At 37.6% G+C, this 26,586-nt stretch overlaps 1 protein-coding gene across 1 annotated transcript in view; it reads right to left on the bottom strand.

Annotated features, from left to right (window-relative positions):
• Positions 1-26,586, bottom strand: part of GFRAL (GDNF family receptor alpha like) — a 65,746-nt gene that overhangs the window by 26,386 nt on the left and 12,774 nt on the right. The window contains exons 4-6 of the mRNA XM_042985301.1: positions 13,356-13,412; positions 12,157-12,487; positions 6,408-6,658 (exon numbers count right to left, since the gene is read on the bottom strand). Of these exons, the coding sequence (XP_042841235.1) occupies positions 6,408-6,658; positions 12,157-12,487; positions 13,356-13,412 (639 nt within the window). The remainder of the gene's footprint in view (positions 1-6,407; positions 6,659-12,156; positions 12,488-13,355; positions 13,413-26,586) is intronic.

The raw sequence follows: 26,586 nt of genomic DNA, 5'->3' as shown, positions 1-26,586 counted from the left end.
AATGTTATACAAGAAAATTATTATTGAGAAGTTATTTTTACTGAGAAAATAAAAGCTTATCGAAGGAATCTACATAGAGGAGCACCTGGATGGCTCAGTCAGAGAAGCAACCAACTCTTGATTTCAGCTCAGGTCATGATCTCATGGTTCATGAAATTGAGCCCTGAATGGGGCTCTGTGCTGATGGTGTGGAACTGCTTAGGCTTCTCTCTTTCCCTCTCTCTCTCTGCCCCTCCCCTTTGCACTCTCTCTCAAAATAAATTTTAAGAAACTAAAAAAAGAAAGAAAATCTATGTACATGTATTGGAAAGCTCAATATCATTAAGAAAATACAAAGGCAGGGGCAGACTGGGTGGCTCAGGTCATGATCTCCTGTTCATGAGTTCAAGCCCCAGGTCAGGCTCTGTGCTGACAGCTCAGAGCCTGGACACTTCTTGGGATTCTATGTCCCCTTTTCTCTCTGCCCCTGTCCCCACCCCCATCTCTCTCTCTCTCTCAAAAATAAACATTAAAAAATTTTTAAAACAATGCAAAGGCAAATGTCTGGTGGCAAGTGAAGAGTGGGGAATGGAGGAGTGCTGAGTGGAGGAGGGCACCAAGGGGTGGGGCAGGCAGGTAAGAACCCGCCTGTCCTAGGAAAAGTAGCAGGAGGCAGGAACACACATGAGCTGAGGCTCCTTGTACCTCGCATATGTCCCAGTAGAGTTTATTTACAAAACACAAATTCAAATATGCAATTATTAACAACTTCAAGATGATGTATGCAGAACATGAAGCCCCAAGCTCAGGACCCTTCTGAACACAGAGCCTTGTGTGATTGCACTGGCTACATGCCCATGAGACTAGCCCTACTGATACCCATGTATACCCATATAATGTAATTTTATTAGCTTACTGGGCCTGAGAAATTTTAATATCTTGGTGATTCTCATCTTTGGTCAAGATTGAGAACCACTGTCCTGGGCAATATCACACATGTGTGTGTATACAAGTTATGTATCTGGCATGTGTTTATCAGTATGTGGGTGGTTACCTCTGAGTTGGGGGAGAAAGGATGTGATATGAAGTGAAACTTTAAATTTAAAAAAAAATTTTAATGATTATTTATTTTTAAGAGAAGGAGAGAGAGAGAGAGTACAAGCAAGGGAGGGGCAGAGAGACAGGGAGACACAGAATCTGAAGCCGACTTCAGGCTCCAAGCTGTCAGCACAGAGCCTGACCCAGGGCTGGAACTCATGAAGTGTGAGATCATGACCCGAGCCGAAGTTGGACGCTCGACTGGCTGAGCCACCCAGGCGACCAGAACTTAATTTTTTTTTTTTTTTAAATAATGGCAATGCTTTATACATTAAATTGAATTGTAGATTCAATTATTTTTCATACTTGTATTTTAAAAATTCTTTCCCAAATTATATTTTTTATTCAGGTATAAAATACAGTGTTATGTTAGTTTCAGGTGTGCAATGTAATGATTCACAATTCTATACATTACTCAGTGCTCATCACCACAAGTATACTCTTAATCCCCTTCAGCTATTTTACCATCCACCTCCTCACTGGCAACCATGTTTGTTCTCTATTTTTAAGAATATGTTTTTTTATTATACTTTTTATTTGGTAACTATTAATCAGTTTTAAAAAAATGTCTTTTATAGCAATGGAAATTATCCAGTTGAAGAACGCTTGACTATTCAAGAAATGATTAAAAAGATTTCCTTCTTTACATAACCCAGATAACACATAGCAGGGCCAAGATCTGAACCTGAACCTACAATATATCAGATCATCACTTTGCCATATAAGACTATGAATTCATGATAATTTTATTTTATTTATTTATTTTTTTTAATTCATGATAATTTTAAGAGGTATGTCTATTAGTGAATACTCACATACTAATACAAACTATGATTTAAGCAACAAAACTTCCACTTGCCAGTACTAAAAAAGGCAGGTGTTTTGGGCAAAGAATATGTATATGGAAAGAAATAGAGCATTTCCAACAAATCACTGAACAAATGCTCAGCATCACTTATAATAAAAATTCAAATTAAAAATTAAGAGTTTTCGAAGAATGTAATTGGAATAAACTTCTTTTTCCAGTTTCTACCAAATTTAAAAACATAAAAATCCTATGGTTTAGTAACCTCACTGTTTGAAATATATTCTGTTGAAATGCCAACTAAAATGTGCAATAACATTTATCACAGCAATCAATGCCTATGGTGATAAACAATCACATTCCATCTAAATGTCTCCATTAACAGTTATAGATAAAATAAATTATGGTATACACACATGCATGCATGCATGCATATACACCATAGGATACTATTCAAACTTTAAAAAGAATAAAGTCATCATATATGCACACACTTTCAAATGGGCCCACCATATATATTTAAGTTAAAAAGCAGGTTGTAAACCAGCATGTGTGGTTTGATTACATTAAAAATATGTGTATGTGTGTCAGTGTAAGAGAGGCATCTGTTTGAGTGTATAGAATGCATTCAAGTTATGTATGTACTATAAGAAAAAAGATTCCAAAAAAATGCACACCAAATGTCTTAACCTTGACCCTCTCTAAACAATGGGATTGGGGGGAGGAATTTATTTTTTTTTCTGTAGACTTTAAATTTTTTTAAGCTTGTATTATATCCGTATTGCTATGCTTTCCATTCCCTGTAGGATTTAACAGAGAAAGGTAGTCTCTTTGCATTGAAAAAAAATTTTTTTTCAATGCTTATTTATTTTTGAGAGACAGAGAGAGACAGAGCATTGAGTAGGGAAGGGGCAGAGAGAGAGGGAGACACAGAATTCAAAGTAGGCTCCAGGCTCTGAGCTGTCAGCACAGAGTCCGACATGGGGCTCAAACCCACGAACCGTGAGATCATGACCTGGGCTGAAGTCAGACGCCCAACCAACTGAGCCACCCAGGCGCCCCTCTTTTTATTTTTTAAAAATCATTATTCAAAAAGAAAAAAAAAACTTAGTCTTTAGGGGCAGAATAGGGATTGTCCAAATCCTTTTTAGATGACTGTGGGTGCATTAAATAAGCCAACTTTGAGCAAGGCAAAAAGAGAATGCTCCTGTCCATGCCAGGTACACTCATACCTATGGACTGAACCTTTCAGTTTAACAAGGAAACACAACAGTGCTCCTTTAACTCTTTCCACTTCTGCAGGCCTCTGTCTTAACCAATTCCTCCCTGCTCCATGTTTCCCACCGCTCTCCCAGCTCTAGCTGCTACCAATTTGCTCTCTGTTGCAAGATATGAGAGAAAAGTAAGTCTGTATGGATTCAAAGATGAGTAAGTAGGTAAGAGGAAGTTAGTGGCCAAATATACAATTTGTTCAGGATGCTCATTTGCCTGAGCATCTCATCTGGTCCTGCATGCAGGAATGGAGGACGCAGAAACACACTCTGCAGCGTGTTTTTGAAGCTTTGTTCTCATACCAGAACTAGGAGGTTCCAAGTGAGAGGGCTTTGGAGCATACTAAACAGACACAAGCTTGTTGTCTTCACCATTTCACAAGTAGAAGAACATACTGGCTCCGAGCCAGGGTTTGGATCCTGAGTCTACCTTACCCAGCTTGGGTATAGAGCCCTGAGCAAGCCATTTCATCTCTTAGCTTCTTTTTCCTCACGTGGGAAACCAAGAAAATAATAGTATCTGGCTAATTGAATTGTTAAGACTAAATGAGAAAATGTGACCAAAAATAAGCATTCAATAAATGCTAGGCACTCTATAATTATTTGTAATTATTATGAGTGCCTTGGATACATCAATGCCGATTATTTCTAGATGAATTTATGCTCCAAGTAAATGTTTTTTAAACTTCAGAGAACAACACATTAGTTAGTCATGAAATCATTTTTAGTGGGTCACAGTCAGAATTGAAAAAAAAAAATTAAAATGGAATAGAACAATAATATGTTGTTGTTTTTTTTAAATAGAAGGCATTGCACATAAAAAGTTAATGTAACATGCACTGCTTACTGTGGTGAGAAGTCAAATGAGTTTGAAAAATCATGTTTCCGAGCCAACCAAAGGTGACAGACAAAATCTTCCCTAAGTGCTCACTCAGTCCTACTCAGTTCTGCTTTCAGGTAGAGTGAGCAGAGGCTCCAGAACGTTGGACATGAGCTGCTCTGATGGATGATTTTGATAATGCATAAGCCCGCTGTAGTTATCTGGGCAGTCAGGAGGCAATGGTTAGAGAAACAGTCCATTAAAAAATGTCGTTGTGCTCCTTCTCAAGTATATGGGGCAAGGGAGAAAGGTTTATTAGAGCTAGCCCGGCCTAAGGACTCAGTTCTTGTTTTTGTTTGAAACTTTTCCTATGAATTCAAGAACTGTGATGGAAAGCCTTGAAATTTCCTTTAACTCTACAAACCTATCACTTGAAATTCCTACCTTCAGTAGGTAATGTTTGAAAAGAAAATCTACTAAGTTTGGTCTGATCAGGGGAGTGAAGAAAGTCAAAGAGTTTCAAATTTTCATTTTTCCAAAACATTATATAGTACTTCCATGTTTCTGGATTTTTTTAAATGTCCATTTCTGCTGTTGCTCTACAAATGGTTTTGTTGTGGACAGGTTATAGCACCTAAACATGATGCAAGTCAAATACAATAATAATTAAAAACACATGGGTGAAAACCGGGCTCAAAACTAAAATTACATTGTCAGCACTGGCATTTTTAGGGAGATTATGCCCAAAGAACTAAGCTATCCCTAACCTGTAGGATCTTGCATTATTTTACTGGATGTCACTTAATATCCATGGTAAGTGCCATGGTAATGTAGCTGTACATATTTCTGTTGGTTTAAATTATTGTATTTGGTATTTTCCTCTGTAATGTTTTGAGCCATTTGTTGTTAAGTACATTTAGTCCCAACAGTTAGCCACCTAATATTAATAGGAGAAGATTATTTACAGAATATGACTCAACACATATAATGCTACAATTTTCCACTTTGTACCATGATTTCAATTGAAGTACCTACATCATCCTAATTATAGAAATTGAAGAAATTCCACAGAGACCTCTGTTGGAATGAAAACCATATACTCGGAGTTGTATCTCTATCACCTAATACACATCAAATCACAATTCTGATCATATTAGCTAATGTGTATCTCTTTAGTATCTAAGAAAAAAATTTAACAAATTAAAAAAATGTGTGTATATACATAGAGTTATAGGTATAGATATATACATATCTGTATCTGTCAAATATACATATATATAAATATAAAGATTTGGCTTGCAGTGAAACAATAAACATCTATTATTTTCTCCTGGGAATGGTATTTGTAGGTTTGGTGGTTATAATGAGGGGCTTATGGGGATATTTCAAGACATGAACAATTTTAAGGACTAACCCAGAAGATGGATAATAGAGAAGCCTTGATTTAGTATGTGATCATATTCTTGGATTTTTTTTATAAGGAATATATATATATATATATCCCTGTCAACCACCTGCCCATTCTGATACTCTGGATAAATTAAATTCCTAAATCTCCGTTTTCTTATTCCTAAAATTGAGTAAATAATACCTTTAGAAAATGTGTTTTCATCCTGTTATTACAGTTAATCAGCAGACATGTTAAAGATCAAGAGTAGAAAAACTAAATCCAAGAGTAAATATTTCACGGAGGTTGGGACAGTCATATAATAGATTATTAAATTAATGATCCTCAGATGAATCCAACCTTAAATATACACATCCTTGTATAGTTCCCTCTCACAGTGACTCAGAGCCTGGCCATGTGATTTTCTCTGTCCAATGAGACGTTAGCAAATATGACAGAAGCAGACAATTGATAAGTATATGCACATAGGGGCTTAGCTGCTAGGTATGCTGTCAACATGTAAGATTCCAGGGTTGACTGCTAAAGAGAAGAACCATATATCCCAGCCAGTAGCGCTTGCTAAACACCATCTTGGACTATCCAGCCTCAGCTGAGTCACTCAATGACAGTAGCTACTTGAGTGGACCCCAAGCAAGGCCATCAGGAGAACCACCCAACTAAGCCCATTGTGCAGAACTGTGAGCAAATAAATGGTTATTTCAAGCCACTACATTTTGGGGTTGTTATTCACAATAGATATCTGATATTTTCAGTAATGTGGTAAGAGAAACCTTTCATGCTAATGATATTAAAATCAGTAAATGAAAACTAGGAGTGACCAATCATATACATTAAAAAACATATACCACTCACATGTAAATGAATAAAACAGCAAGTACACAAAACAATCAAAAAATATATTTTAAAATAGAAAAGCAAACATAAGGCTGCCTTTGTTAAATTTCCTATGCTGGACTAGTACTTTGTGCTGCATAGACAAAAAAAAAAAAAAAAACATGTATAATTTACTGACTATGTAGAACTTACTGAAACATGATCTTCTATGAAGCATATGTTGGAAAATCTTGCACAAAGATTCTTCACTTTGTGTGATGGTCCTACAGGTGCACTGCACTTGAAGAACTGTCCCCAAGATCCCAATGTAAGCTGCTTTGCAGTCATCACTCCCTGAGCAAGTGAGATCCTGCTTGCTTAAGGTACTGATGCAAAACTCATCTTCATGGCACTTTTTAGTCACTTGCTGCCAGCATTTCCACTGAAATGTTCTATAGCGCCTCCTAGAAAGAATCAAGAAATGGAATTGATCTGAATGATATCTCACAATAATATGTGGAACTGCCTCACCTAATGAAAGACTGACATAAAACAAAAAGCCCTCCAAATGCCGGTATATAGCTGAAAACAAACTTGGTATGTTCAAGCATCCCAAAAGAGACTGTAAAAGAAGAGAAATCTTGTGAATTATTTTCCTTTTGTGATGAAAGAGGCTAAGTTTAGGATTTCCTGGATGAATCATCTTTCATTACTAATTTTATTTCCATGGGTGATGGTGAGCAGTATGAACTACTTGGTGGATTTATTCGCAATATTCTTGAAGCAGAATGTGCTTTTGTGGCTAACATTTGGTCACTGTCTCTTACCAAGTTATTTCATATAAGGCTCTTGACCTTTCCAGCCAATTTTCCTACAGGATGGGAAGTACTGTACTCTTTATTAATATTTCTAAGCAGACTAATTAGAACTTATAAAATATTTTGAGCTTCTCTAGCAAGAGCTAATTGAAAAAAGAACATTAATTTATTTAATGACTGAGAATCCATTATAACCATATCTATTCATAACTTTTCTATGTATTTGATTCTTGCTGTTGTAGCTTGGAATAAAAGTCTAGATAATGAACAACAATTTGACTTTTAAAATGTTCACAGAAAGAATATATTCTCAGTGGAACCAAGGATATTAATCTTCCTACTTAATATTGATCACCTAAAATTACTTCTTACCCTTTTGTGAATAGGTCACCATCAAACATGCATAAAAATCTTCTGAGTAAATGACATTTATCTTGAGCTTATTTGTCCACAATGTGATACTCTGCTTAAATCCATAACTATTTTTAATAATCTCATATTTTAAGTAACCTTAAAGGAATCAGCTTTTTAATGTAATGGCAAAAATTTTTAGTATCTATTAAAATTTATATTTAAAAAAATCCTACAAATTTTTTGAGCCAGCAGAATATGTTCCTTTAGTTCAATTAAAGGTTATCTAGAAATGTCATGTAAATATAAGGAATTTATATTTGTACCTAGGTGTCATTTTTTCATTTTTAAATATATATTTTGCTACATTTAAGTTGTAGGAGTTATCTACTCATAGAAGTTATTTCATTCAGAAAATCAGTTGTGATATTCTGCACAAATGCTGAATTAAAGGATATCTTAAAATTAAAAAATCATACAATTAGTACACATTACCTATATGAGTTAAATATGGCAAAAAATTATATGACAGAAATTCTTTTCCAGGTTTAAATGTTTTGATGTACAGTGTTTCATTACCCTTATTTTCTTCATATACTGCAGTTTTCTATTATTTTGTTCAAACAGTTGTTTAAAAGTATTTTTTGAAATGGAATTATTTTGTTTTCATTTTTGCTATTGATTTCTGGTTACATTGCAAAATGTAAGAGAATGCAGTTGGTATCATTTCTGCACATGGAATGTATTACATCTGCCTTTGTGACCTAATATAACGTCAAATTTTGTATTACATGGCACTTAAAATAAGTGTGTACATAGTAGAGGTTTGCTTTTAAAAAATAAGTCGAGGGGCGCCTGGGTGGCTTGGTCAGTTGAGCGTCCGACTTCGGCTCAGGTCATGATCTCACGGTCCGTGAGTTCGAGCCCCGCGTCGGGCTCTGTGCTGACGGCTCAGAGCCTGGAGCCTGTTTCGGATTCTGTGTCTCCCTCTCTCTCTGCCCCTCCCCTGTTCATGCTCTGTCTCTCTCTGTCTCAAAAATAAATAAACGTTAAAAAAAAAATTTTTTTTAAATAAGTCGAATTTTTTTAAGAAAATACTTTTTTCACTACTTTCTTGAATCATACATATGAAACTATAGTGTACTATAATTTTCTGTAAGCTCATAAACATATATAATTGGCAAAACAGGGAGCCTGGGTGACTTAGTCAGTTATGCGGTCCACTTTGGCTCAGGTAATGATCTCCTGTTTCTTGAGCTTGAGCCCTGCATTGGGTTCTGTGCTCACAGTTGAGAGCCTGGAGCTGCTTTCAATTCTGTGTCTCCCTCTCTTTCTCTCCTCCTCCCCTACTCCACTCTGTGCCTCTCTTTAAAAAATAAACATTAAAAAAATTGTAATTGGCAAAACATAATCTCATCCCCCAGGATACATCTATTGGACAAAATGAGTTGAAAAATAGTCTTTATACTGCCTTCTTTGGCCTTTTCAAATAAATAAAGGAGTTTCAAAACCTAATATCTATTAAAGAATCTGGAACGGGGACAGAAATTTTATTTTAAAACCCAAATGCTCTCCTCTCCCCAAGTACAGGCTCTTCAACAACAACAACAACAACAACGACAACGACAACAACAACAACAAAAGGCAGATAAAAGACAACACTCTCACTGAAGGGGTAGTTTATCATGTGGAGTTTTTCATCTGAATTACATTAAGTTAACATAAATGCTAGAAATCTTCCTAAGGCAAAATTTGCTTGAGAAAATGACAGGATTTGTCTTTTCACCTTGACTACTCATATTGCATCATATTTCCATCACCTCTATAAAATATTCATTATGGGACTATTTACACATGGTGAAAAGAAATCTAGACTACAACAGTTCTTACTCTCTGAATTAATCCATGAAAGACAGACATTATATAAGAAAAGACACATATATGTACATTAAAAATCATAAAAATTGCAAGATATGCAATTGCATAATTGCATGATATTCAAAGGTGGAGGGAAACGAGATGACGTCTTTTAAGTGCCTCTAGTTTTGCAGACCGTGCACCAAGCATTTTGGAGTGGTGGTTAAATACAGGAGTCCTTTTGGAGAAAAATTACCAACTTTGTACCAATCAGTCTGAAAAGGGATTGATGCCCAGATGAGTTGAATTCAGGAATGTGTACATCAGAATCCGTCATGGGGCTCCTCAAGGATTGTAACAGCAGTCCCATCACTTGCCAGTAAAATACTTAATTTGATAGGGAAGCTAAGATATATTGTGTTCTGAAAATTAAATGCAAATAACTTTAAGATAATGAGGAAGTATACCTAGGATCTTGGCATTGGAATTAAGTAAAGCTGGATACCCATTCATGGAGACATCTGATATTTTTACAGGAATTGTTTAAAAAAAAAGTTTTCCTGGCTATGAAGATATTATTAGTTTTCATTATTTGTATAGGTAGATGATTAACAGGTAGATGTAAATATTCTATTTGTGATATGATAAAAAGGATAATCAAACATTTTTACCATATTTCACTGATTTTAGGAGATACCATTATCTTATTACAACTGAAATAACTTATTGGAAATTAAATTGTTGTTTTAATTTAATAAATATTTTCTTGTCTTTGAGCTTAAGGCTCATTCCAAAGATTTTAGAAATACTAAAATGTGTAAAAAATTACATCTTAGAATCAATGAACTATAATATTTCACTGAATGAGGACTTTTGAGATAGGAGTTTAAAAAATCTAAATTGCATTGTAAAAAAATTTTTTGTCATGGATTTTTTATTCACTCAAGAGATCGCCTTAATAAACCTCAAAATAACTGATAAACTTTTGTAAAACGAGATCCTCAAATAAGACTTTCTTAAAAACTTTGGCAATCTATGGTGGTAAGTTGACACAAAAAACGATGTCAATGTTCTGGCACTCTGCTTAGATATTTACTCCTTATGTTACAGAATGTGTGTTGCAGAAAAGCACCTGTCTTTTTCGACAAATATTTAGGAGATCTGGAGTTATTCTGAAAGTTTGAATGGCAGAGTAAAGGAGTGTAATTAAAAGGCTAAAGAAAGCAGTTTGCCAAGAATCAGTCCTTTCAGGAAATTGATAATAAATCTTTTAGCTCATTTGCCAATGGGTAAGGCAAGGTGACAAATGTGACAATCCTTGCTCTGAGCTATCACACACTAGACTACTCTTCTACGTTAAATGTATATTTTGACCTTTAAATGATTTTGCTGTTTATGGAGTTTTATTTATTTAAATGAAATTAAACAAAAAAGTCCTTGCTAGAAGGCACTGGGCAAATCGCTATGAAGAATTATTCCAAAAAGAAGCACAAGACGAATCCAAACATGATATGATTTAATGCTGGTTGTGAAATAAAGCTCCTTTAACATGGTAACAGCAGTGTTACAAATTATTTTGATTCATCAAATTTATTTAGTATTCTTCTTTCCTGGATTTTCTTACTCATCCAAAGAGGTCCAATTAACTGCAGATTTCTTACCGTATAAAAGATAAATTCATCTTGAATATACAAGGAAATGTGTTAATGAAGACTGTAGTGAGGAAAAGAAAAAATCCAGTGTTGAATTAGATTTATGGTTCCCGGGAGTAATTACCTGGAAAGACTCAGACTAGTCTCAACCAGCAGCAAGAGTGGAAGTTGTAATAAGCGAGCCAGATCATTCATACTTCTGCTCAAAATCCTCCAGAACCTGTCCATTTTACTGGGAGTCTAAATCAAGTCCTTAGTATCCCTCTGGGCCCTAGGAGACCTAGGCAGGCCTGCCCCACATCCAGTGAAATGCTTAACTGCAGCTCATCTTGCTGTCCCCCCATACATGCTCTCCCCTCACTGCTTTTTGAACAGGCCCAGTTTTTCCCACAGCACTGGCTGGTCTGTTTGGTATCCCTGTTTTCAGATGCTTGCTGAGAGAGGCTCATTCCTCCACTTCCTTAAGTCTGGTAAAATGGTCCTTACTGGGACCACCCTGTTCACATTGCAACTCTTTCTGCCCATTCACAATCTCACTTATTCTGTTTTCCCTCTTGGGGTGCTAATCTCCAGAATACTCATTACCTTTTAATATAATATACATTTTCGTTATTTATTATCTCTCTTCCCCCACTGTAATATAAGCTCCGCGGGACAAGTATTTTTGTCTTTTGTACACTGATGCCTAGAGTAGAAGTAGATGCTTGATAATTATTTATTTGAATAAACAAATAAGTGACTAACATTACTCCTTTGGAAATCAAGGGTGTGAGGTTGGGAAGAGGAGAATGGGTACATTTCTGACCTCATGGTGTACATATGTGCTGGGGATGTCCAGACTAGGCTCAAGCTACCTTCTCCTTCCTGATCTCCAGCCTAGGAGAGAAAGACTAATTTTGAAGTTTGAAGAGTCACCTTGTCAAAACTCTCTGACATTTAGCAGGCTTTTGTAATCATAGCAAAAACCAAATTAAACTGACATGTAAGTCTGTTTATTTATTCATTAGTCTAACTTGAATGTCTAATTTTAATAATGCTATTTCATGGCTACCAAATCTTGATATACTGAATTTGCTTATTCTGAAAATATATTCTGCATGCGAATTTCAAAATGGATGCTACACATGTACCACAGATTCAAAAATATGAATTGTCTGGCTTTGTTTACATCATGTTGGATGACGGTGGGAACTGTAGCTAATGTAATGAGATCAAGTGTTAGGACTGGACTGTAACAAATAAGGTGCCGAAATAAGAAAGTAAGGTATGCGTGTTTTTACTCACCTGCATAATTCATCATTTCGGCAGCTGTGAATTACATTGAGGCAAGTAGGGGGTGGAACTATGTTCACAGCACATGGCTTGCTGTGAAGAGCTTCTTTGGACTGCTGACAAGGTATATCAGATGGAGCACAGTCACAAAAAGCCAACATCTGGGCAATGTTAAAAGGCATACTTTGATAGAAGAACCGTATGGCTGCTTGGCAGTGTTTCACATCACATAGATTTCCATTTGCTGAGCAAGCTTTAAGGTAAGGGGCCAACTGTGCGTTACAGACCACATCCCCTACGCACGCCTCTGCCACTTCCAAACAGGACTGGATCCCTTTGATTCCTGAAAGCAAGGATATGTCCAGGTCATGGAAAAGTAAACATAAACCTGTACCTACAGAACCTGCAAAACACTATAAGAAGTCTATGAGCAACACACAATGGTGTAACAATGTGCTACTTTGGGCACACAGTATGTGTGTGGTTTTGTTTTGTTTTGTTTTGTTTTGTTTTGTTTTGAAGAGTTGGTATGAATTTACTGAGGCCTGAGTAGTGGGCTATTTGAATCATCCTTCATTTATAATGGATACGTATTGTGATCCAGAAGTGATGGGAAGTGTGTAGAGCCAGAACAGAGTGGAAAAAAAAAATTCTTGAGTCCAAGTTTCTCAAATGTAAACAATAAATCTTCAGAAATTGCATGTGAGGTACATAGCTTATGGTGAGTTCATGGGCTCAAATCAAAATGATTTTTGTTCGTTCTGTTCTGCTTTTTATTTTGGGTGAAAATATTGACTAAAGGTTCTGCCTGGATACATAGTTATTCTAGCAAAGAAAGATGTTCAAGTTCTGGAAAACACAGATACATGTGAGTGCCCCCTGCCACCAGACACATACACACAAAAACAGTTAGCCTCAAACAATTTATGTGATCAAAATACCAGTGAAATTTAACCCAGATCTAGTTTTTAGTTTTAATTGTAAAGTATTCCTCAGCATAACTGTAAATAGAGGATGGATGGGGAGGCAAGTTGCTTTGACACATGAGTGAAACAAACATAAATGTTGTTGCATTTTGCAATATTAGACTAGTAAAAAGCCACACAATTTATTTTGTATTGGCATATCTTTAAGAAAGCTGGAAGCCATGCTTAAAATCATATTGTCTAGTATTTGAAATACAGATGGAAAGTACAATATTTAAACATTACCATTATAGGGAAGAGTGGTCAGATTCCACTTGGGTTGATTATCCTCTTTCATGTTATCTAGAAGGAAAACAAAGAGACCATTTCATTAGTGAATGATTTTTTTTAATTTAATAGAAGTATGCAGGCTACATTTATAAATGAATAATCAAGCAAAAATAAATACAAGCCAATGGAACACTTATTTAAGACTTGATACTCAAAATTAGTAGGTGTAGATGAAGAAAAATCCACCCCCAAAGTATCATTCAAGTGAGTTAAACAGCCCTCTCTGAGGATTCAGTTACTTGAAGATTTAAACAAATGCTAACGACCAGGCCATGTGCACTGAAGTAAACAAAGGATCTGGGAAAAAGAACAGAAGGAATATTGTCTGAATCAAAAAAATTCTTCCCAGCAGGGTCTTAATTAAATTGAAACGCAATTTAAAAATGATTTCCACCTCTGATTATCTTAATCTCTTAGAGTTCCTAGGAATTATAATCATAGAGTTATAGAAGTGCATTGCTAGACGTCAACTCAGTGGCCAGCTACTTCTAAACTCTTTCTTTCAAGAAGCGTTGGTTGAGTCCCTACTATGTACCAGGTACTATACTGAAGACACCAATGTGTAGTCCCTATCATGAAGCATTCACAGCTTGGTATGGGATATAGACATATAAAGAAAAATCCAAACAAAACATAAGGAGCACTAATAAACATATGCATAAAGCGATAAGGGAATAGTATGGTCAGATTTGCATTTTAAAATAAAAGTTCAGAAGCACCTGGGTAGCTCATTCAGTTTAGTGTCTGACTCTTGATTTCGGTTCAGGTCATGATCTCATGGTTTGTGGGTCTGAGCCCTGTGTGGGGTTCCACACTGTCAGTGCAGAGCCTGCTTGGGATTCTTTCTCTCTCCCTTTCTCTCTTCCCTTCCCCTGCTCTTCCTCTCTCTCAAAATAAATAAACTTAAAAAAAATAATGACTTCTGTTATTGTGTTGCGTCTTTCCAGGCTCCTTGTATTGTTCCATCTGTTCTCACTATATGTGCTTTCTCCTTTTTATACCAATAAAACCTCAGCTCACGAATCACAGTGCTTCTAGATCCACCCTCCTGTGTCACTGAGGAAGCCTGGAATGTTCCCTCTTCTGCTCCATTATTCCATATTGAGCAAAATCCCAATAAGTGAACCTCAGAGAGTCATACAGCTTTTGCAACAGATATAAAAGTCTAGGCTAGACTTCCATCTCTGCTTTGGCACTGATTGGTATGGAGATGCCACTGATTACATACCACATTTCAAGAGTTTATCATTGAAACATAAATAAATCCTGAATTTACTCACTTTTATGGACTGAACGTTTATGTTCCTCCAAAATGTATGTGTTGAAGCCCTAACCCCCTATGTGGCTTATTTGAATATGGGGTCTCTCAAAGTAATTCAGGTTAGACAAGGTCATAAGAGTGGGGCCCTGACCTGATAGGATTATCATCCAAGTAAAAAGAGACACTAAGCAAATCTCATGTCAGGATACAGAAAGAAACCACAAAGTCCAGAAGCCAGGAAAAGAACTCTCACCCAAACCAGCCCTGCTAGACTGTGATCTGGAAGTTCCAGCCTCCAGAACTGTGAGAAAATAAGTTTCTGTTGTTTAACCCACCCAGGCTGTCATATTTTGTTATGGTGGCCCCAGCAGACTCATATACTCACTAAGTGGGTAATTATTAGAAACACAACAAAATATTTATTTTAGCATGGGAAAATAAATCCCATCATGGATGTGTACTGTTTTATCTGCTATGAGTAATTTAGGTAAATTCTGGGCACATTAAATCCTAATTTCATATGGTACATATATGAATATACATTTTTCCCGGAGGATATTTTAAACAGTAGCTTAATTGCTGAAGAGGAGCTAAAGGGCAATATGTCACAGTCATAAATCAAAGAATGTACCAATCAGATCAATCTCTGAAAGAGAAGATCATACACATAAAAAAAAATACACATGTTCTTTCTTATTCATCTACTAATATCAAAATATATCCAGAATCTGCTATCTTCTCACCTTGCTACCACCCTAGTCCAAGTTAGCATGAATTTCTCTGTTGACCTCTAGGTCCATGGTCTTATTTATCAGCTATAAGTGAATGATGCACCCCATCCCTGGTTTATACCTATTGTACAGATCTCACCTTTTTATGCCATACATAGAATTTAGACATCAATTCCATACAAGGGGCTGCCTAATTTGATGTATTTACTTGGTTACTTAATAAACATTTCAGACTCAACCTGTCCAAAACTGACATCTGACTTCTCGGTCCCTCACTGAAACCTCTTCTTCCTGTAGTTGTTCTCATAGTAGTTAGCAAAAATAATGGTGACAACATCCTTCTAATAACTCAAGATAAAAACCTTGGGATCAACTTCCATTTCCCTTCTTTCTTGCATTTCCACATAATTTACTAATATCAAAATATATCTGGAATCTGACAACTTCCCACAGTGGTCCATTGTCCATCATTTTTTTTGCTGCATCATTATACAAGCCTCCTAACTCGTCTTCCTACTTGAGTCTTTGCTTCTCTTCAGTCAATGATCAACATAAAAACCAGAATTATCCTTTTAAAGGTATAAATCAGATCAAGACGATCCCTTTGTGAAAATTCTTCAGTGATTTACTGTATCACTCAGAGAAAGAACCAGTGACCTAGAAATAACCTAGAAAGCCCTCCATGATCTTGCCCCTGTCTTATTTCTGATATCATCTTCCACATCTCTCTCCCTTATTCTCTCCTTTACCTATGTGTCTCCTTAGCTCTTCCTCAAACTTCCAGACAGATTTCCAGTTCAGGACTTTTGATTCCCCTTTTCTTCTGACCTAATTGCTCTTTCCTGAAATATCCACAAGGCTCATTTCCTACCTCTTTTCGTCTTTGCTCAAAATTCATTTAAGGATGTAACTGTCTGGCCATCCTATTAAAATTACAAACTACCCACTCAGACCTCTTTTTTCCCTCTGCTTCATTTTCTCTTAGCATTCATACTGTTTGAAATATGAAAAATACTAAGATACCCTTTTTGGTGACACAGGTTCTCATTTTCCCAGCTGCTGAAAGTATAGTTGCGTGATGACTCACACTGGTTATTTTCTAGGCATTGCCCTCATGTGAAGAAAGCGCAGCCAAGGTTACACATTTTCCCAGAGGACAGCTCATATCTCAGGACTAGCCCACAGGAAATGTTCAAGGATCAGATCCCTTGCCTCAATAGGTGACATCTCTGAAAAGCCATTCCAGGTCCAACCTTCCTATGGAATAAAGTAAGTTTGCTGTGGCTGCTGTATGAGTTTCAGCTGTTCCCTCCTTCTGATCCTGTTTTCCTCAGTTCCGTGTTGCTTTTGTTTCCAAGCCCTCAGGCCACACACATCTTTTGTGTGCAAACCTCTGTTTCAGAGTCTTTTGCTTGGGAAGCCTATTCAAGAAACCACTCAATATAGAATGTAAACTTCAAGAAAGGGGTGATTTCCGTTTGTTTTGTTTACTACTTTCCCCCAGGTTTTAGTCCCAGGCCTAGGCATAGTAGGAACACAAAAGAAATATCTATTAAATAAATACATAATATTACTTACCACATTTTGTCTATTTATTTTTCAAATCCCCTAAAAAATAATAAGCTCCTTGAATGAAGGACAAGTGTTTTATTTTGTTATTGCTTTTTTTTTTTTTTTTAATCCTGCTGCACAGGACATAGCACATTATAAATATCTCGTGAGTATTTGTTTAATGAATGTGTAATGCATGCATAAATGAATGGATGGATGAATACAATTAACATTTTGTTGGGGCATCTGGGTGGCTCAGTTGGTTAAGCAACCAACTAATGATTTCAGCTCAGGTCATGATCTCATGGTTGGTAGGATTCGGCCCAGTGCCAGGCTCTGCACTGACTATGGAGCCTACTTGGAATTCTCTCTCTGCCTGCCTATCTGTCTGTCTGTCTGTCTCTCTCTCACTCACTGTAAATAAACAGACAAACAAACTTTAAAAAAGATGATGCTAAAACCTTTTAGCATTTGCCTCTTTCTTCATAATCCCTTTGGACATATTCATGGCATCATTTTTTTAAAAAAAATTAATCGTCAAAGAGAAACAGGCATAAATGACAAAGTTGGAATTAGAAATTAAATATTCTTTACCTAATTCATATTCGTGATTACATACTTAATGTTCCTAAATTCTTCTTGTGTGTACCAACCTGAAACAATTTCCTGGCTGAATCCCTCTTCATAGTCATCACTGTAGGCTGGAACTTGATTCATGTGAACATCTTGTATACAAATATCTTCAAACAAACTTTTCCAAATTTCAATACACTCTACTTTTGAAGGGTTGTTGCAATGACAATTCCACAAGATTGTTTCTTTCAGACTTTCTCCTAATGCTGCACACGTGTAGCCTCCATCAAGGGTCTTGCATTGTTCTGATTCTCTCCCACAGGTTTTCTTAAAATTTTCATACAACAGAGTGCAATGTTCCGACTCCTGGCAGATATGTGCTGCTGTGACACAGTCAATCTTTTTTCTAACCATTAATGATGTGTTTTTCTGATGGAACCACTGTGTGATATTTGACTGTGAAGCCAAATGTAAAGACAGTGCTGATTCTTCTATAAAGTTAAAATTAAAAAAAAAGAGAGAGAGAGAGAGAGACCAAAACTTAAATAATTTAATCTTAATAACTGGCCTGGGTGGCTCCATTGGTTAGGCATTGGATTCAGATTTGATCTCATGGGGTTAATGAGATGGAGCCCTACCTTGGGCTCTAAGCTGACAGTGGGGAGCCTGCTTGGGACTCTCACTCTCCTGCTCTCTCTGCCCCTTCCCACTTGTCCATGTCCGAGTGCACACTCTCTCTCAAAATAAATAAAATAAATGAATAAATAAATATAGCATATAGACTTATCTTTTATAAATATTCTTGTATCTATTGTCTTTCACAAACCATTAAAATTTTCAAGAGAGCTATTACAAATGAACCCAAGTTTTTAAAAACTGAAATAAGGGGTGCCTGGGTGGCTCAGTTGGTTAAGCATCCAAATCTTAATTTTGGCTCAGGTCATGATCTCACGGTTCATGGGTTCCAGTGGTGCATTGGGCTCTGGGCTGAGAGTGCAGAGCCTGCTCTCTCTCTCTCCCTCTCTTTCTGCCCCTCCCCTGTTCACACTATCTCACTCTCAAAATAAATAAACTGAAAAATTTTTTTAAAATTTTTGAATTAAAAACACTGATTATAGTTTATGTAACCACATAATGGTAATGCTCAATCTCTTTTAATGACATTTTGTCTTCATCATTTATTTTTGTTTTTCATTACATTTTGTTTTTCATTACATTACATGACGACTGGTAGAAATTGTGTGTAACTTAATACTTATAAGGCAACACATTATTTCCCTTGCATAAATTTTTATGGATTTCCATCTTCTCCTAGAAATACACTCAGTGTTTCTCTGTCTTTTAAAAATATTTTTATGTTTCCCTTAACAAGCCTTTTCAGCCCTTGGGGGTTATATCCCTCACTGAGAATACATGTTTTACTGGACAGTTCAAATGAAGTCATAATTATATGAAATTTACACAAAAAAGATAAGAAAAACAACTTCAATAGGAGACTCCAAGTCAGCTTAACATAGGCTTTCAGAAGTATACTATTTCTAAAAAGTCTTATCTTCCTCTAAGGCACTTCAAGTAGGTCTCCACAATAAAAAACAAAAAAATCCTTGACCCTACAATTCTTCCCAAAGTAACCTTTTTCCCTGTGGCATTTTGGTCTAAAAATAAAAGAATGTTAAATTTTGGTTCATTAAATTAATTTTCTTATACCTTATAAAAGGTATAAGACCTCACAGCCTTAGTTTCTACAAATGCATCATATTTATGCAAGATAAAGGTAATAGAATCAATTTCATGATATGAACACGTTTACTTAAAACCTGCTAGGCCATCCTTATAAGCACTATTTGGAGCCAGCCTCTGTACTGCATGTGTTTTAAAAAATACACTACTATGATAGAATCCTACAGAGGAAAAGGGAAGATGGCAGCATAGGAGGACGCTGGGCTCACCACGCGTCCTGCTGATCACTTAGATTCCACCTACACCTGCCTAAATAACCCAGAAAACCGCCAGAGGATTAGCAGAACGGAATCTCCAGAGCCAAGCTCAGACAAGAGGCCCATGGAAGAGGGTAGGAAGGGCAGCGAGGCGGTGCGCGCTCCACGGACTGGCGGGAGGGAGCTGGGGTGGAAGCGTGGCTCGCCGGCCAAGCAGAGCCCCCAAGTCTGGCTGGAAAAAGCGGAGGGGCCGGATGGAGTGTGTTCTGACAGCAAGCGCGACTTAGTGTCTGTCTGGGAGGACATAAGTTAACAGCTCTGCTCGGAAAGCGGGAAGGCTGGAGGACAAAGGGAGGGAGAGTTGCTGAGCCCCCGGATGACAGAGCTCAGTTTGGCGGGGAACAAAGGCGCTCATCAGCACCATCTCCCTCACCCATCCCCCAGCCAAAATCCCAAAGGGAACCAGTTCCTGCCAGGGAACTTGCTCCCTCCTCCGCACAAACACCCAACTCTGTGCTTCTGCGGAGCCAAACCTCCGGCAGCAGATCTGACTCCCTCCCGCTGCCAGAGGGCCCCTCCTGAAGTGGATCACCTAAGGAGAAGCGAGCAAGCCTGCCCCGTGCACCTTGCCTACCCACCCCAGCTAAAACGCCAGATCCCCAGCACCACAAGCCTGGCAGTGTGCAAGTAGCCCAGACGGGCCACACCACCCCACAGTGAATCCCACCCCTAGGAGAGGGGAAGAGAAGGCACCCACCAGTCCGACTGTGGCCCCAGCGGTGGGCTGGGGGCAGACATCAGGTCTGACTGCGGCCCCGCCCACCAACTCCAGTTATACACCACAACACAGGGGAAGTGCCCTGCAGGTCCTCACCACTCCAGGGACTATCCAAAATGACCAAACGGAAGAATTCCCCTCAGAAGAATCTCCAGGAAATAACAACAGCTAATGAACTGATCAAAAAGGATTTCAATAATATAACAGAAAGTGAATTTAGAATAATAGTCATAAAATTAATCGCTGGGCTTGAAAACAGTATAGAGGACAGCAGAGAATCTCTTGCTACAGAGATCAAGGGACTAAGGAACAGTCACGAGGAGCTGAAAAACGCTTTAAATGAAATGCAAAACAAAATGGAAACCAGGACGGCTCAGATTGAAGAGGCAGAGGAGAGAATAGGTGAACTAGAAGATAAAGTTATGGAAAAAGAGGAAGCTGAGAAAAAGAGAGATAAAAAAATCCAGGAGTATGAGGGGAAAATTAGAGAACTAAGGGATACACTAAAAAGAAATAATATACGCATAATTGGTATCCCAGAGGAGGAAGAGAGAGGGAAAGGTGCTGAAGGGGTACTTGAAGAAATAATAGCTGAGAACTTCCCTGGACTGGGGAAGGAAAAAGGCATTGAAATCCAAGAGGCACAGAGAACTCCCTTCAGACATACCTTGAATCGATCTTCTGCATGACATATCATAGTGAAACTGGCAAAATACAAGGATAAAGAGAAAATTCTGAAAGCAGCAAGGGATAAACGTGCCCTCACATATAAAGGGAGACCTATAAGACTCGTGACTGATCTCTCTTTTGAAACTTGGCAGGCCAGAAAGGATTGGTACGGGATCTTCAGTGTGCTAAACAGAAAAAATATGCAGCCCAGAATCCTTTATCCAGCAAGTCTGTCATTTAGAATAGAAGGAGAGATAAAGGTCTTCCCAAACAAACAAAAACTGAAGGAATTTGTCACCACGAAACCAGCCCTACAAGAGATCCTAAGGGGGATCCTGTGAGACAAAGTACCAGAGACATCACTACAAGCATAAAACATACAGACATCACAATGACTCTAAACCCATATCTTTCTATAATAACACTGAATGTAAATGGATTAAATGCGCCAACCAAAAGACATAGGATATCAGAATGGATAAAAAACAAGACCCATCTATTTGCTGTCTACAAGAGACTCATTTTAGATCTGAGGACACCTTTAGATTGAGAGTGAGGGGATGGAGAACTATTTATCATGCTACTGGAAGCCAAAAGAAAGCTGGAGTAGCCATACTTATATCAGACAAACTAGACTTTAAATTAAAGGCTGTAACAAGAGATGAAGAAGGGCATTATATAATAATTACAGGGTCTATCCATCAGGAAGAGCTAACAATTATAAATGTCTATGTGCCAAATACCGGAGCCCCCAAATATATAAAACAACTACTCATAAACATAAGCAACCTTATTGATAAGAATGTGGTAATTGCAGGGGACTTTAACACTCCACTTACAGAAATGGATAGATCATCTAGACACATGGTCAATAAAGAAACAAGGGCCCTGAATGCTACATTGGATCAGATGGACTTGACAGATATATTTAGAACTCTGCATCCCAAAGCAACAGAATATACTTTCTTCTCGAGTGCACATGGAACATTCTTCAAGATAGATCATATGCTGGGTCACAAAACAGCCCTTCATAAGTTTACAAGAATTGAAATTATACCATGCATACTTTCAGACCACAATGCTATGAAGCTTGCAATCAACCACAGGAAAAAGTCTGGAAAACCTCCAAAAGTATGGAGGTTAAAGAACACCCTACTAACGAATGAGTGGGTCAACCAGGCAATTAGAGAAGAAATTAAAATATATATGGAAACAAACAAAAATGAAAATACAACAATCCAGATGCTTTGGGATGCAGCAAAGGCAGTCCTGAGAGGAAAATACATCGCAATCCAGGCCTATCTCAAGAAACAAGAAAAATCCCAAATACAAAATCTAACAGCACACCTAAAGGAAACAGAAGCAGAACAGCAAAGGCAGCCTAAACCCAGCAGAAGAAGAGAAATAATAAAGATCAGAGCAGAAATAAACAATATAGAATCTAAAAAAACGGTAGAGCAGATCAACAAAACCAAGAGTTGTTTTTTTGAAAAAATAAACAAAATTGACAAACCTCTAGCCAGGCTTCTCAAAAAAAAAAGGGAGATGACCCAAATAGATAAAATCATGAATGAAAATGGAATTATTACAACCAATCCCTCAGAGATACAAACAATTATCAGGGAATACTATGAAAAATTATATGCCAACAAATTGGACAACCTGGAAGAAATGGACAAATTCCTAAATACCCACACTCTTCCAAAACTCAATCAGGAGGAAATAGAAAGCTTGACGGACCCATAACCAGTGAAGAAATTGAATCGGTTATCAAAAATCTCCCAACAAATAAGAGTCCAGGACCAGATGGCTTCCCAGGGGAGTTCTACCAGACGTTTAAAGCAGAGATCATACCTATCCTTCTCAAGCTATTCCAAGAAATAGAAAGGGAAGGAAAACTTCCAGACTCATTCTATGAAGCCAGTATTACTTTGATTCCCAAACCAGACAGAGACCCAGTAAAAAAAGAGAACTACAGGCCAATATCCCTGATGAATAGGGATGCAAAAATTCTCAATAAGATACTAGCAAATCGAATTCAACAGCATATAAAAAGAATTATTCACCATGATCAAGTGGGATTCATTCCTGGGATGCAGGGCTGGTTCAACATTCGCAAATCAATCAACGTGATACATCACGTTAATAAAAGAAAAGAGAAGAACCATATGATCCTGTCAATCGATGCAGAAAAGGCCTTTGACAAAATCCAGCACCCTTTCTTAATAAAAACCCTTGAGAAAGTCTGGATAGAAGGAACATACTTAAACATCATAAAAGCCATTTATGAAAAGCCCACACTAACATCATCCTCAATGGGGAAAAACTGAGAGCTTTTTCCCTGAGATCAGGAAGACGACAGGGATGCCCACTCTCACCGCTGTTGTTTAACATAGTGTTGGAAGTTCTAGCATCAGCAATCAGACAACAAAAGGAAATCAAAGGCATCCAAATTGGCAAAGATGAAGTCAAGCTTTCGCTTTTCTGCAGATGACATGATATTATACATGGAAAATCCAATAGACTCCACCAAAAGTCTGCTAGAACTGATACATAAATTCAGCAAAGTTGCAGGATACAAAATCAATGTACAGAAATCAGTTGCATTCTTATACACTAACAATGAAGCAACAGAAAGACAAATAAAGAAACTGATCCCATTCACAATTGCACCAAGAAGCATACAATACCTAGGAATAAATCTAACCAAAGATGTAAAAGATCTGTATGCTGAAAACTATAGAAAGCTTATGAAGGTAATTGAAGAAGATATAAAGAAATGGAAAGACATTCCCTGCTCATGGATTGGAAGAATAAATATTGTCAAAATGTCAATACTACCCAAAGCTATCTACACATTCAACGCAATCTCAATCAAAATTGCACCAGCATTCTTCTCGAAACTAGAACAAGCAATCCTGAAATTCATATGGAACCACATAAGGCCCCGAATAGCCAAAGTAATTTTGAAGAAGAAGACCAAAGCAGGAGGCATCACAATCCCAGACTTTAGCCTCTACTACAAAGCTGTAATCATCAAGACAGCATGGTATTGGCACAAAAACAGACACATAGACAAATGGAATAGAACAGAAACCCCAGAACTAGACCCACAAACGTATGCCCAACTCATCTTTGACAAAGCAGGAAAGAACATCCAATGGAAAAAAGACAGTCTCTTTAACAAATGGTGCTGGGAGAACTGGACAGCAACATGCAGAAGGTTGAAACTAGACCACTTTCTCACACCATTCACAAAAATAAATTCAAAATGGATAAAGGACCTGAATGTGAGACAGGAAACCATCAAAACCCTAGAGGAGAAAGCAGGAAAAGACCTCTCTGACCTCAGCCGTAGCAATCTCTTACTCTACACATCCCCAAAGGCAAGGGAATTAAAAGCAAAAATGAATTACTGGGACCTTATGAAGATAAAAAGCTTCTGCACACCAAAGGAAACAACCAACAAAACTAAAAGGCAACCAACGGAATGGGAAAAGATATTTGCAAATGACATATCGGACAAAGGGCTAGCATCCAAAATCTATAAAGAGCTCACCAAACTCCACACCCGAAAAACAAATAACCCAGTGAAGAAATGGGCAGAAAACATGAATAGACACTTCTCTAAAGAAGACATCCGGATGGCCAATAGGCACATGAAAAGATGTTCAACGTCGCTCCTTATCAGGGGAATACAAATCAAAACCACACTCAGATATCACCTCACGCCAGTCAGAGTGGCCAAAATGAACAAATCAGGAGACTATAGATGCTGGAGAGGATGTGGAGAAATGGGAACCCTCTTGCACTGTTGGTGGGAATGCAAACTGGTGCAGCCACTCTGGAAAACAGTGTGGGGGTTCCTCAGAAAATTAAAAATAGACCTACCCTATGACCCAGCAATAGCACTGCTAGGAATTTACCCAAGGGATACAGGAGTACTGATGCATCGGGGCACTTGTACCCCAATGTTTATAGCAGCACTCTCAACAATAGCCAAATTATGGAAAGAGTCTAAATGTCCATCAACTGATGAATGGATAAAGAAATTGTGGTTTATATACACAATGGAATACTACGTGGCAATGAGAAAGAATGAAATATGGCCCTTTGTAGCAACGTGGATGGAACTGGAGAGTGTGATGCTAAGTGAAATAAGCCATACAGAGAAAGACAGATACCATATGGTTTCACTCTTATGTGGATCCTGAGAAACGTAACAGAAACCCATGGGGGAGGGGAAGGAAAAAAAAAAAAAAAGAGGTTAGAGTGGGAGAGAGCCAAAGCATAAGAGACTCTTAAAAACTGAGAACAAACTGAGGGTTGATGGGGGGTGGGAGGGAGGGGAGGGTGGGTGATGGGTATTGAGGAGGGCACATTTTGGGATGAACACTGGGTGTTGTATGGAAACCAATTTGACAATAAACTTCATATATTGAAAAAAAATAAATAAATAGAATCCTACAGTAAAAAAAAAAAAATACACTACTATAGCATTTTGCACATTTCGCAAATAACAGCTCACAATGGATTTTATAATTATATAAATCAGACTCCTTTACTAGAACAGAGGTCTTCTTTTCTATTACTTTTGGCTAGCATATGCTGGGTTGCATGAATAGGATGGATGTGAATTAATGCTGTTCTCATATAATTAGTTCTATTACATTGATAATTATATACCTTGAAGTAATCTGTAATCCTGTCTAAATGTCATCAATCAACGTATCTAAATATCTATCTTTCTATCTATATATTTAATCAGCTGGACTAAATTAAATGACTTGGCTAAATGTCAATTTTGCTCTACTATATTTTCAGCTAATCAAGAGCAGAGACTGTTTCATTCATCTTTATATCCATTCTCCAGCATTTATACCTACACATGTTAACTGAACAATAAAAACTTTATGAATAGATCCATGATTTAGGTGCTCAAAAATATGTTTAAAAATTTTAAATCCTTATGATATTATTGGTTATTTGCTAAGTATCAGGTACTGTGCTGGGTGCTTTATCATAGTAAGTAAAAAAGAAAAAAGAAATGCCAAAGCTGATTTGTTCAAGAAGTTTACAGTATATTAAGGAAGAATAGAACAGTACACACTATATATGTTTGGGAATGTTTTGAGAATCCAAAGAGGGAAGATAGGGAAAGGAAGAAGGAGGTAGGGAGGGGGAGGGGGAGGGGGAGGAAGAGGGGGAGGGGGAGGAGGAGGGGGAGGGGGAGGAGGAGGAGGGGGAGGAGGAGGAGGAGGACAAGGGGGAGGAGGACGACGAGGGGGAGGAGGGGGAGGAGGAGGAGGACGAGGGGGAGGAGGAGGAGGGGGAGGAGGAGGAGGGGGAGGAGGAGGAGGGGGAGAGAGACAGAGACAGAGATCAGAGATCGTGTCTTGGAATGATGACCAAAAAGTTTGTGGAAGGTGTTATAGTTGAGATAGGATGGATATTAAGATTTCAGTTATTTCCTTCCCACACTAAGGTAAATTATAAGCAATAAACTAATGCTCCCTGTATACATAATAATTAGGTCATGTCCATCATGAAGTTTATTTGTGAGATCATTTAAGTCTTCTCTATAGGGTTTTTATATTCCTGGTTATCAAAATTATTGCATAGTAGTCTTTAGTAAGTGTCTATGGGGAAAAAAAGGGTTTAAATATGTGAATTGATTTCAATTTAA

The sequence above is a fragment of the Panthera tigris genome, chromosome B2 (assembly GCF_018350195.1).
Source record: "Panthera tigris isolate Pti1 chromosome B2, P.tigris_Pti1_mat1.1, whole genome shotgun sequence".
NCBI classification, from domain to species: Eukaryota; Metazoa; Chordata; class Mammalia; order Carnivora; family Felidae; genus Panthera; species Panthera tigris.
The sequence above is the reverse complement of the archived record's forward strand: the minus strand, read 5'-3'. Positions and strand labels throughout refer to the sequence as shown.